The following is a 14,111-nucleotide window of genomic DNA, read 5'->3' as shown; positions in this document are numbered from 1 at the left end:
CACACGCTGATAGTGATTCCAAGCGCAAGGGAGTGCCCTCTTCAATACGCGTCAAGACAGTGACATTTTAAAGAAAATATTTCGGCAAACAGAAATGGAAGTCATAAGCTACGCTATACTGTATCTTTCCGCATTCAAATTGGTATGTTCCTTGAAAGAGCAGTTCAAAACCACTGGCATTCCCGGAATTACACACACCTGTCCTGAGAGTTTCTTTACGTCCAGTTTCGCTGACACCTACAGACAGTGTCTCCAATACTGCTGGATGACCACGCGATGTACAGCTTGTACATGGATTCCAAGATCCTCCGTTTGTCGACGGTGGATATTCCGTGCCGCCTGAGACTCCGGTGAATACCAGCTGTCTCCTCACAGAAGCATCGACATCACATCTGGTGAGTAACAGTATCTGTTTCTTCACAGAAGCATCGACAAACTTCTGTTGAGTAACAGTATCTGTTTCTTCACAGAAGCATCGACAAGCATCTTTTGAGTAAAAATATCTGTTTCTTCACAGAAGCATCGACAAGCATCTGTTCAGTAACAGTATCTGTTTCTTCACAGAAGCATCGACAAACATCTGTTGAGTAACAATATCTCTTTCTTCACAGAGGCATCGACAAACATCTGTTGAGAAACAGTATCTCTTTCTTCACAGAAGCATCGACAAACATCTGTTGAGTAACAGTATCTGTTTCTTCACAGAAGCATCGACAAACTTCTGTTGAGTAACAGTATCTGTTTCTTCACAGAAGCATCGACAAACATCTTTTGAGTAAAAATATCTGTTTCTTCACAGAAGCATCGACAAGCATCTGTTCAGTAACAGTATCTGTTTCTTCACAGAAGCATCGACAAACATCTGTTGAGTAACAATATCTGTTTCTTCGCAGAAGCATCGACATAACATCTGTTGAGTAACAATATCTGTTTCTTCACAGAGGCATCGACAAACATCTGTTGAGTAACAATATCTGTTTCTTCACAGAGGCATCGAAAAACATCTGTTGAGTAACAATATCTGTTTCTTCACAGAACCATCGACAAACATGTGTTCAGTAAAAGTATCTCTTTCTTCACAGAAGCATCGACAAGCATCTGTTGAGTAACAGTATCTGTTTCTTCACAGAGGCATCGAAAAACATCTGTTGAGTAACAGTATCTGTTTCTTCACAGAGGCATCGACAAACATCTGTTGAGTAACAATATCTGTTTCTTCACAGAGGCATCGACAAACATCTGTTGAGTAACAATATCTGTTTCTTCACAGAGGCATCGACAAACATCTGTTGAGTAACAATATCTCTTTCTTCACAGAAGCATCGACAAACATCTGTTGAATAACAATATCTGTTTCTTCACAGAAGCATCGACAAACATCTGTTCAGTAACGGTATCTGTTTCTTCACAGAAGCATCGACAAACATCTGTTCAGTAACAATATCTGTTTCTTCACAGAACCATCGACAAACATCTGTTGAGTAACAATATCTCTTTCTTCACAGAAGCATCGACAAACATCTGTTGAGTAACAATATCTGTTTCTTCACAGAAGCATCGACAAACATCTGTTGAGTAACAGTATCTGTTTCTTCACAGAAGCATCGACAAACATCTGTTCAGTAACAGTATCTGTTTCTTCACAGAAGCATCGACAAACATCTGTTCAGTAACAATATCTGTTTCTTCACAGAAGCATCGACAAACATGTGTTCAGTAACAGTATCTCTTTCTTCACAGAAGCATCGACAAACATCTGTTCAGTAACAGTATCTGTTTCTTCACAGAAGCATCGACAAACATCTGTTCAGTAACAATATCTATTTCTTCACAGAAGCATAGACAAACATCTGTTCAGTAACAATATCTATTTCTTCACAGAAGCATCGACAAACATCTGTTGAGTAACAATATCTGTTTCTTCACAGAACCATCGACAAACATCTGTTGAGTAACAGTATCTGTTTCTTCACAGAAGCATAGACAAACATCTGTTGAGTAACAATATCTGTTTCTTCACAGAACCATCGAGAAACATCTGTTGAGTAACAGTATCTCTTTCTTCACAGAAGCATCGACAAACATCTGTTGAGTAACAATATCTGTTTCTTCACAGAAGCATCGACAAACATCTGTTCAGTAACAGTATCTCTTTCTTCACAGAAGCATCGACAAACATCTGTTCAGTAACAATATCTATTTCTTCACAGAACCATCGACAAACAACTGTTGAGTAACAGTATCTCTTTCTTCACAGAAGCATCGACAAACAACTGTTGAGTAACAGTATCTGTTTCTTCACAGAAGCATCGACAAACATCTGTTCAGTAACAGTATCTCTTTTTTCACAGGCCCCGTGCGTATTGCAGGTACGAATATATGTCCCTAGCAAGTAGTTTGCTGTGTCATTACCAAACTGTAGATTACTAAAGCGCTTTCTCTCAATGACCACAAGCAAACAGGGAAACAGAACAAACTTCACCTCGATCAGTTCACAGTTCATGAAATATTTAACATGGTTTGACAACGTTAATGGTAACGCGAGGAGTTAATGTTTTTAAGCAACTTAATTGACATTGATCATTTACGAAAAAAGGGCGGTAAGGTACAGGCTGGTACACGAACAGGAGTAAGTAGTGAGTGAGTATGGTTTTACGCCGCTTTTACAAATATTCCAGCAATATCACGGCGGGGGACACCAGAAATGGGCTTCACACATTGTACCCATGTCGAGATTCGAACCCGGGTCTTTAACGTGACGAGCGAACGCTTTAACCACTAGGCTACCCGACCGCCCCTCAGGATACGTGGAGGTATTGGACGTACCGTGCTTCTCAATGTGTCCAAAACAGTACCAGTGAGTAAAACAAATGGGTTAAGAGCCAGTATATACCAGTAGTATACCTAGTTTTGTCAATTACTCTGGACATGGACTGTTTCACGATTCAATTCAGAATCTAACCACACACTAATACATAAAAGGGGAATAAATTTCGACTCTAGTACTAATTGAATTATCATGTTTGTTTGTTTTATGTTTAACGCCGCACCCTGCAATGCACACTCAATTATTCACGTACCACCGTCATAAAACTGTATTGTATGACGGTGGTATGTAAATAATCGAGTCTGGGCCTGACAATTCACTGACTGACATCATATAAACAGCTATCCACGCTATTTGGATACGATGTCATGCATCAACCAATCGTTAGTTGAGTCCGTATGGACAGTGTGCATTGGTGACAAAGACCATTTATCATTTGATTCTAAAATGTATGAGGATTTCTGGGATGTATATATCGCAGCTGAGAAAAATAAGTGATGTAATAGGTGTCTCATATCCGGCTTACGTGAACCTGATTTTGTAAACACTGTCCAATATGGCGTTCGAGTTTGCGTATTTTCCAAAAAATTCTAAACGATTGTAGGGTTATCGCCGACGTTTCACAATGATCAGTGGTGAGAGAAAACATATGCTATTTTTGAAATTCAATTCTCCGAGTTAATATCAAATATTTTGATTTCAAAACATTCACTAAATAACGCCGTGAATGGTGATTTAGTAGTGTGTCCAAAATTGTGAGATTTACGATGTTCCTAATTTTCAGCATCTTCCATATAAAAGTCCAGTTTCCACCCTTGCTGAACTAGTCTGGAATTATGGAGTTATATTTTGGCTGGACTAACAAGTCTTTGCATAGTCCAATCAAAATCGCGTAACGAAATCGACATCCAGTTCGTAAACTGCCGTGGATTTCGGTCGATTGAAGGATTTGCGTCAACATACCTTCAACAGAAATTCTCCAAATCTTTTTTATGTTTTCAATCAAGGTGCTCACGTGAGTTGATGGACTCTGCAAAGTAAGACCCGTTTTATTACTGTATATAGATCTCGATTATCAATCAGACCGTCTTCACTGGCGCCGCCAATGCAAGTCAGTGCAAGTGCTATAAGAGGTGGAAGATGATTGGTCAACCGGAGGGACATAGAAGGGACATTACTCGTAATAGCCACTGGTAGGGCTACGATCGAGTCCAGAAATTCCACAGATTTTGTTCTTTTCTTAAAGAGTAATCCATCCTGTTCATGTATGTACCTCATGTCCTCAGAGTAAGCATCACCCATGTCATGGACGTCCCTGTGATGCAGCTCAGACATGTGCTGCTGTGGAGGCAGCATCCAGCTTCATCTGCTTATCTGTGCCAGGTGACTATATGTTTGTACCATGATTCTTCAAAACATTCACGTTTTTATCTTAAAAGGAGGGGCAGAGTAAAGCATTTTTCACAACAAAATTATAGGACATCCAGCATGTCAAGCAAACGGGTCATCATTTATGTTTTTGTGTATTTCTTTTGGAAAATCTCGGACGCATTAGTTCCCCTAAAGCCAACCATCGCAGAATACCAATTGATCTGTACTAATACAAGTAACACAAGTCTTAACAACAATGTCAGTCATAGCCGTCTTTGCCATATTTAATAAAACATTACAATTCTTGATTTTGGTGGAACAGCTAATATACATTTAGGCTGCTCCAAAACCAGATATTGTTTTCCAAATGTGTCCCCCCAATCCACGCCACCCAATCACGGAACATCCATAACAGCAGCATTCTATTTCAGTTGCAGCGACAACCTTCGCAACTGCCGCTACAACTACAGCTTCTACTACGACCACCCCTACTACCACCACTCCAACCAGTACAACTCCTCCCCCTCCTCCTCCTACTACCACCGCAACTACTACTACTACTACTACTACTACTACTACTACTACTACTGATGCTGATGCTGGAGTTGCTGATGCTGCTTCCACAACTACTCCTACTACTGCAATTACTACCTTTGCAATTGCCACTGCAACTACAATTGTAACTACTACTGCTGCTGCTGTTACTGCTAATTCTACTACGACCACTACAACAACTACCACCACTTCTACTTTTACAACACCAACTACTACTACTACTACTACTACTACTACTACTACTACTACTACTACTACTACTACTACAACACCGGAAACTACAACTTTGCTGATACCTTGCAGTAAGAATGATTTTATTACGCGTTTACCAAGTATAATTGAAAATTATAGCTACCAGCAGCACAATAGCGCTATTTGGGTGGTGGTGTAGTCTCGTGGTTAAAGCGTTCGCGCATGATGTTGTAGGCCGGCTGTTCGATTCCTCACATGCCTTCAGCGTTAAACCCATTTTTGCTGTCCACCACCGTGATGTTGCTAAATATTGCTATATGTGGAGTAAAGCCATACTCACTCCACCATTTCTACGTGGATTATCCCGTTTGACATACATGGAGGTATATTTGGATGGTCTATCATTAGGCTATACAGAAAACCGATATTCTTCATGGCTTTAGATGTCATATTATACAAATCCCGGTTTCGGAACGCGCGCTTACTTAGTAGACGTTGAAACAAGAAAGTCTGATGTTTATATCTCCTATTTAAGAACGTTATTGGTACGTGGAGTTTGTATCACGTAAGTACAGATTTCGAAAAACACCATTTCTAACTGCATTGGAACTTACACACAGAAAGTCTGTTGGTTCTCGATCATTTGTAAAAAAATTGATTATATTAGTACATCCGGTTTGGGTGACCTAACTTCCGGTTTCACAAAACACATTCCTCCTGCATTAAGCCAGAATGCCCAATGGTCCTGGTAGGTCAGTTTGAAATGAAATAATTGGTACCTTCTTTGAGCTCGATTAAAATTAAATCATATCAAATAAATTACTGTAATTTACTTTGGAACAAAGTTTGTTTTCATGGAAACCAGGGGGCACGTATGACTCAGTCGTCGAAGGCGCCGCTATTCGCTGTGCAGAGTTGCGTCCCTTGGCCGCGCCAGAAACCTATGATTGAGGGTTCGAATCCAGGTTCGCCCCGATTATGTTTCTAGGTTTGTCATCACCATACCCGTGCTTGTGGGTTTCACTGAAGTGGTAAACCACTGAGACCTGCATCACTTCGGGCTTTCCTCTCACATTAATACCGTTAAGAGCGGCATTAAACCCAACTCACTCACTCATTCATGGAAATCAGCTAAATCCATAATTCTCATATTATACTAACGCTTCTTTCAATATCTTTTTCGCGGCAGTTTGCATGCAAGGTTTACATAAAAGAACTCAAAATAATTTATGGGATTTGATCGAACGGAATAAATTGTCCGAGGAAACAAAGGCTTGAAATAAATATAAGTATGCTTAAGACTGTTGCAAAAAAGAAAAGAAATTGTCTGCTATAAAAATTACATTATTGCAATATGTGTAAGTTTAAAAAAGATTTTAAAAACCAAAACAATCATTATGTATAAACTTAAATAGTATCTCTGGTATCTCTATAAATAGAGCGGTCTGCTTTGACGATGAAGGTGTTTCATTTCAACAGGAGCGACTATGATGTGATGATCCCTCTATGCGTTTGATTGATATATCCATGCAGTGTCATCAACTATACACGTATCTATATATTATCTGAACCACAGAAGTATTTGTATACAAGTAATAACTAAGTTCATTGTCATGAGGTTTACAATCTTTACGTCATGTGTAAATTTAATTCTAACTTAACGGCAAATACATTTTATCATCCCTTCTCCAGAACACCCATTTGGTGTATATTATCACGGAACGCTGACAATAACCCATAAGCAGCATAAACTCATTGTGGATTAGGGATTAGCAAGGAAAGTAGTGTCCGGTGGCCGTTAGCACTTGCAAATGTCTGGTAAATACCCAATTGAGTAGTGACGGCTTAGTAAGTAGTGCGTTTACAATCTCATTGACTGATATTCTACTTATCAAGTCAAATGTACTACAGTAAAGTACGGTTATACCGAACTCAAAGGGACTACTAATTTTAGTTCGTTATAACCGTAGTTCGTTATAAGCATAAATACAGCATAACTACAGCAAATAGTCTGGACCAAAAAAGTAAGTTCGTTATATCCGCCAGTTCGTTATAACCGTGTTCGTTATAACCGTAGTTTACTGTATGTAACATGTCTGCGGGGACTTGTGAAAACTTAAGTACAAGAGATAAATAGTACAAAATGTGAGATTTGTTTTATAATAGAGGAACGTTTTCGCTGATAGCAGTGGAATATCTATTACTATCATTATACATGTGGGGGGTTGTAAGAGGAGTCTGTGTTCCAAACTTTAAGAATAGTTTATCTCAAAACGTCTTGTATGGTATTTAAGAGGAGTATTGTATGATTTCATTCATGCGTCCCAAAGAGGGACAGGTCAGCCGAAATTGCTATGACAGAAGACGACCTCTCAAACACCTAAAGCAATGTATTTCATAATATATATTTCATATGTATTTCATATGAAATTCTCTATTTTGATTTCAGGTTTCGAGTACATGGGTTGTTATCTCGATGACCGAAACAGAATGTTAAAGGACTTCCGGGAGGAAAGTGATGTTATGACTCGGGACTGGTGCTTGGTGAAATGCAGAGAGGGCAACTATACATTTGCTGGTCTGGAGGTAAGTGAATACGCGTTTCACGTTGATTTACTTCGGATGTAACGAACTGAGTTTGATAGTCCCAGACACAATTGATTTTCGTCATATCCTGAGTAGACTGTATATCACAACGACTTTTGTTTCCCTTTCAGCACTACAAACATTGCTTCTGTGGCGACTCCTATGTTGAGTCCGTGTACCCAAAGAAGGCCGAGTCCGAGTGTAACACGCCATGTACAGGGAATCCACAACAGATGTGTGGAGGCGTGTGGAGACTGTCCGTGTTTATATGTCGCTGACACAGGTCAATTGATGTACATGGGGAATAATTGAGTTATAAGTGTTTCGTATTTCCCATAGGCACAATAATTCAACATAAGTTTAGTACCATTTTATTATCTTCAAACAAGGTTCCAATAACCCCAGTCCGCTTTCATTACCCACCAACAAAAACATTTAAACCCTGTGTTCAAGTTAAAGGCCACTGTCTTATGCAACTCGCGTTTATAATCTTTTTGAGTGTCTTTCTGTGAGGTTGACGAGGTAGATTAGGGTTGTGCCGAAAATAGAAATAAAACTAAACTAATGTCCAAAAGAAACGATACCACACATTTTTCTAAATATTTTATTATGAAGAGTTAATTTTCGTCTGAAAAGGTACTTTTGCGTATCCTACGTTCAAAACCAAACGTATTCGGTCTATAAAACCGGGAACATTTGATCTATTGAGAAAAAAGCGTGCAATTTGCCCAAATGACGTTCCGTCCCGTAACACGAAATGCACGTGCATATCTTCTGTATAAAACTGCTGACCCGACACGTTGGGATCACAGCAACAAAAAGCACACAAAAGAAATGCCACGTTTGACAGCGATTGAGAGAGAGAGAGCCGTAGGAATGTTCTAACAGGGAGCTACGCACCGCGACGTCGCCAGAAGGTTAGGATGCGCGCGCATAACCATCACCAGGTTAATGCAGCGGTTGCGTCAAACAGGTCGGACAGCAGACAGGCCGAGAACCGGGAGACCACGGGTGACAACGCCTATTGAAGACCGCCACATCCGGGTACTTCACCTTCGGAACCGCTTCGTAACGGCGACGTTAACGGCACGGACGGCACTGGGACACGTGAAAAGTCGACAAAGCGTATACAGGAGACTGCGGGCACATGGTATCCGAGCACATCGCCCCTGACACCTAAACACCGACTCAACAGACGGATATGGGCCAGGCGACTTCGACGGTGGCAACGGTTGAACTGGGCACGTGTCATGTTTTCTGACGAAAGCAGATTTTGCATCTTCAGGAACGACGGCCGGCAGCGTGTGTACCGAACTGAGGTGAACGTTTGGCACCGAACTGCATCCATCAAGTCAGGCCATTTGGAGGCGGAGGTTTAATGGTTTGGGGTGGAATCTGCGGTGACGTCAAAATGAGACTAGTCGTTATTCGAGGAAACCAGAATGCGCAGCGTTATCGTGATGACATCTTACAACCAGTTGTGGTGCCATTCATCCAACAACAGCCTAATGGTATCATTTTCCAGCACGATAATGCGAGGCCTCACACGGCAAGGCTGACCCAGAACTTCATCATGATTGAAAAGGATTGATTACAATGAATTTTTGTACACATACTGTGAAAACATTACTCACAAGTCATATACCAATTTGAAAAGTCTGTATCGTTTAGTTTTTTTGTAATGTCCTTTCAAACACGTGGTATCGTTTCTTTTGGACATTAGTTTATTTTGAACCTGACTTTATTCAGGGAATTTATGGAATGATGACCAACATGTATCCCATTAACTACATTGTTACTTACTATGCCTCTTTGTATGCACCACCCAAAGTTGTATAAAAAGTGTATACTTTCTACACCCTTAGCTTTAGGTATGTCGGTGATCTAAAATCGTTGAATAACGACCAAATAGCCAATTCCCTTCCACTGATTTACCCACCTAAACTAGATATAAAGGAGATTAATGAAACCACCTGATCTGTATCATATTTAGATCTATGCATAAAGATTCAGAACGACTAAAATAAAACTATCCACTAGCCTGGATGACACGAGGGATGACTTCAACTTTCCAACTTTCCTTTTGGGTCGAGCAATATTCCAGCAGCTCCAGCCTTTGGTATCTGCATATCTGTACGGGTGGCCCAGTCTAAGGCGCCGCGATTCGCTGTGCAGAGTTGCGTCCCTTGGGCACACCAGAAACCTATGATTGGGGTTTCGAATCCCGGTCAATTAATGTACATTGGAATAATTGAGCTGAAAGTGTTTATATTTCCAATTAGCACAATAATTCAACATAAGTTTAATAAAATTTTATTATCTTCAAAAACGTTCCAATACCCCTAGCCGCTTTTATTCCCCACCAGAAGAAAATATTAAACCCAGTGTTCCAATTAAAGGCCTCTGTTTAAAAGTTGTTTGATCGAGGGTGCAACACCCAAGGCCTCAGTAAAGCTTTCAAAAAGTTGTGGAGGACACCTCCTGCGATTTGACATGGAAATTGTACCATATATGCTCCAGTGTTTTTCGGGCGAACAATTGACTCACCTTCGCCTAGGTTTGTGGCCGGTGCCACCATTTGGGTAGTATACGCTCACCTTTTCGCGAACACCTGGTGTCATTACTATGTGAGAGTGATTCTATAATTTGTTTACGCATTTTATTGACTTTAGAGTCTCGTAAGCCATACTGGCCGGACATTGTACATATCTACCCGAACTACATAGCATTTGTATGTTGTACGATGCGTGACACTCAAATAAAAATACTTCCTTCTAATTCTTCTTCCTCTTCTTCTTCTTCTTCTTCTTCTTCTACTTAAACTCCGACTGGTCAGTAACCTGGTCCGACTCTGAGTTTTGTGACAGCCACTGTGACACATCAGTATCAGCTATTGGTAACCCGGTCAATAATGATGCGTCTAACATTCCCAATGCTGGACAGTTTATGAACCAGCTACTTGTAGCCCTGAAACAACAATATGCTGAGGATGATAGGTACGGTTGTAGGTGAGGCTATTAGACCTACCCTAAGGGAGGTAATATCTCAAGTTATCGAGCAAACCAATGTCAGTATTACAGGTATCCCTGAAAAAGCTGAAGAGTCAACCGATGAGATTGTAGTTGACGTCGCTAAATCAATTGATATGGTTATATCCCTGGTGAATATCGAGGGAGGGGGAGCACAGGTGGCCCAGTCGTCTAAGGCGCCGCGATTCGCTGTGCAGAGTTGCGCCTCTTGGGCACGCCAGAAACTTATGATTATGGGTTCGAATCCCGGTTCGCCCCGATGATGTTTCTAGGTTTGTCAGCACCATACCCGTGCTAGTGGGTTTCACCGAAGTGGTAAACGTCTAAGACCTGCATCACTTCGAGTTTTGCTCCCACATTAAGCTGACACGCCTTGATATAACTGGAATACTGTTAAAAGAGGCGTTAAACCCAACTCACTCACTCACTCACTCAGGCGGCAGAGGACAATTTGGTATAATTTAAAGTAATTTATATGACGAAGTTATTCTCTCACACCACCACGTTTGCTCGTCACGCCGGAGACCCGGGTTCGATTCCCGACATAGGTACAATGTGGAAGCCTATTTCTGGTGTCAATTGAATTGATAGCTCTATACTACACTCCCAATTCTGTCCATGGTAATATTGTTTGATTTATAATACCCATGATGGATGTAACTTGTGGAAACGCTTCCCTATCTACTTTGTTTTTATTATTATTGTATGTTTTCATAGAATCTGTTTTTCACACAAACATTAAAACTATTCAATTCAGTAAGTGATGAACCAATGTATGACATAAATAACAACTTTGACAACAATATGAGTCTGTTTATTTTGAAAAACACTGACTATGGGTGACAAAATCAGAATAGTATCACCAAACTGCAGGGCCTAGCAGATAAAGGAAAACATATTTTACATCATCATTGCAAAGTTTTCAACATCTACAAAGCCATAGTGCATTTGCACGTAAAAATTAGGATATTTGCAAAGTAGTATGTGTTATTGTCAACCTTTTTGCAAATGTAACTGAGACCTTGGCTGTTGTAACTCTGATCAAACAACTTTTGAACAAGAGGTGAGTGAGTGAGTGAGTGAGTGAGTGAGTGAGTTGGGTTTAACGCCGCTTTTGACAGTATTCAAGCTATATCACGGCGTGTCAGCTTAATATGGGAGGAAAGCCCGAAGTGATGTAGGTCTCAGACGTTTACCACTTCGGTGAAACCCACGAGCACGGGTATGGTGCTGACAGACCTAGAAACATAATCGGGGCGAACCGGGATTCGAAACCCCAATCATAGGTTTCTGGTGTGCCCAAGGGACGCAACTCTGCACAGCGAATCGCGGCGCCTTAGACTGGGCCACCCGTCCTCTCTCTCTCCACTCAATTATTCCCCATGTACATCAATTGACCTGTGTCAGCGACATATAAACACGGACAGTCTCCACACGCCTCCACACATCTGTTGTGGATTCCCTGTACATGGCGTGTTACACTCGGACTCGGCCTTCTTTGGGTACACGGACTCAACATAGGAGTCGCCACAGAAGCAGTGTGTGTAGTGCTGAAAGGGAAACAAAAGCCGTTGTGATATACAGTCTACTCAGGATATGACGAAAATCAATTGTGTCTGAGACTATCAAACTCAGTCCGTTACATCCGAAGTAAATCAACGTTAAACACGTATTCACTTACCTCCAGACCAGCAAATGTATAGTTGCCCTCTCTGCATTTCACCAAGCACCATTCCCGAGTCATAACATCACTTTCTTCCCGGAAGTCCTTTAACATTCTGTTTGGGTCATCGGGATAGCAACCCATGTACTCGAAACCTGAAATTAAAAAAGAAAATACACATGAAATACATAAGCACAAGATCCTGGATCATGTTAACCATGTACACGGTATAACGAGTAGCGGCCAGATCAGAAAGAGTGCTTGGGTGACCTCCGAATATTACTTGTCTTCTCCACATGGAGGCGATCTCATGATTGCATGATGTCACGTTCGAACAATATTAAGTGTGTATGTGTCGTTGTTCTAACGTCACACTCCGCAATGTTTAAGCGATATGACGGCGGTCTGTAAATTATTGAGTCTTGAACAGAAAATCCAGTAATGGACATCATGAACATCGGTCCACGCAATAGGGATACGATGACTCAACCAATGAGCCTGACTACCCGATCAGTTAACAGCCTCTTACGACCATCAATTAGTTGATCCATATGCTGGACACATTATGGATTCTTAAGCAGGGTTTGACATACACTAACAACATCAACTGGACCATTGGCAAGTATTTGCTGCTGGAATATTCTTGACGTAATGGGAAAGTTTAACTCCCTTATAAAGTCAAGTTTGATTTCCATCGCAAGTTGGCAACTCAACGAAAGAGAGATGAGAAGTCGAATCCTACATGACCTTCTTAAAGAGACATTTTCGAACGTAACAACGGTAGTTTTAATGTACCGATACAAAATGGTGATAAAAAGTGTAACCACTGACAGTATTAGCATTAGCAGTATAAACGCACTACTTACAAAGCCGTTACTACTCAATTGAGTAATAGCAAAATAATTGCAAGTGCTAATGCCTACCCGACACTACTTTCCTTGCTAATCCACAATGAGTTCTTGTTGCTAGCGACCCGAAATAATAATCACCAAAGGTGTGTTCTGGAGAAGAGATGAAGTATTTAGTGTTTATTTAGGATTAAATGTAAACATGACGTAATGATTGTAAACCTCTTAATTTAGTCGTTATTTGTATGTATATAATTCTGTGGGTTAGACAAAATATATATAGATACGTGTATAGTTGGTGAGACTACGTGGATCTATCAATCAAACACATAAAGGGATCATCACATCATAGTCGCTCCTGTTGAAATGAAACACCTTCATCGTCAAAGCAGACCGCTCTCTGAGATACTGTTTAAGTTTATACATAATGATTGTTTTTTTAAATATTTGTTTTAACAACACACATTGCAACAATGTAATTTTTATGGCAGATAATTTCTTTCTTTTGCAACAGTCTGAAGCATACTTATATTTTTCAAGCTGTTCTTTCCTGATTGAGTGAGTATGGCTTTACGCCGCTTTTAGCAATATTCCAGCAATATCACGGCGGGGGACACCAGAAATGGGCTTCACACGTTGTACCCTTGTTGGGAATCGAACCCGGGTCTTCGGCGTGACGAGCGAACGCTTTAACCACTAGGCTACCCTACCGCCCCTCTATCCTGAGACTATTCAGTTCGATCAAATCCCATAATGATTTTTAGTTTCTGTTATGTAAGCATTGCATGCAAAATGCCGCGTAAATATATTGAAAAAAGCTTTATTGGAATATGAGAATTTTGGAAAATGTTATTTTTGCTGGTTTGTTCAAAATTAAGCTACTGTAATTTACTTGTTCAGATTCAATTTTAATGCAGCAAAAGTTTTATGTTAAAAAAGAAGTGATAAAGTGCAAAATGAAGGTACTAATAACTTCATTTCAAACTGATCTACCAGAACCCATTCTGGCTTAATGCAGGAAGAATGTGTTTTCTGAAACC

The 14,111-nt window shown here is 40.5% G+C and overlaps 1 protein-coding gene and 1 long non-coding RNA gene across 2 annotated transcripts; one reads left to right on the top strand and one right to left on the bottom strand.

Moving 5' to 3' along the window:
- Positions 1 to 4,994: 4,994 nt before the first annotated feature.
- Positions 4,995 to 10,275, top strand: LOC124144148. Its single transcript, XR_007219059.1, has 3 exons — positions 4,995 to 5,055; positions 7,395 to 7,531; positions 7,663 to 10,275. It is a non-coding gene; the product is annotated as an uncharacterized LOC124144148 (long non-coding RNA).
- Positions 10,276 to 11,841: 1,566 nt separating this feature from the next.
- LOC124144147 (WSC domain-containing protein ARB_07867-like) lies at positions 11,842 to 12,670 on the bottom strand. Its single transcript, XM_046513399.2, has 2 exons — positions 12,242 to 12,670; positions 11,842 to 12,110 (listed from the first exon to the last, which is right to left on the bottom strand). The coding sequence occupies exons 1-2, from the start codon at positions 12,365 to 12,367 to the stop codon at positions 11,964 to 11,966; spliced, it is 273 nt and encodes a 90-aa protein (XP_046369355.2). The 5' UTR covers positions 12,368 to 12,670; the 3' UTR covers positions 11,842 to 11,963.
- Positions 12,671 to 14,111: the final 1,441 nt, after the last annotated feature.

Source organism: Haliotis rufescens, unplaced genomic scaffold (genome assembly GCF_023055435.1).
Source record: "Haliotis rufescens isolate VD_foot unplaced genomic scaffold, xgHalRufe1.0.p SCAF_7, whole genome shotgun sequence".
NCBI lineage: Eukaryota > Metazoa > Mollusca > Gastropoda > Lepetellida > Haliotidae > Haliotis > Haliotis rufescens.
This window is presented reverse-complemented; position numbering and strand designations above follow the sequence as displayed.

Excerpts from the sequence above, each read along its gene's own strand:
- LOC124144147 (XM_046513399.2), bottom strand. The coding sequence starts at position 12,367 with ATGGGTTGCTATCCCGATGACCCAAACAGAATGTTAAAGGACTTCCGG. Across the intron at positions 12,111-12,241 it reads ATACATTTGCTGGTCTGGAG|CACTACACACACTGCTTCTG; the intron begins GTAAGTGAATAC and ends TTTCCCTTTCAG.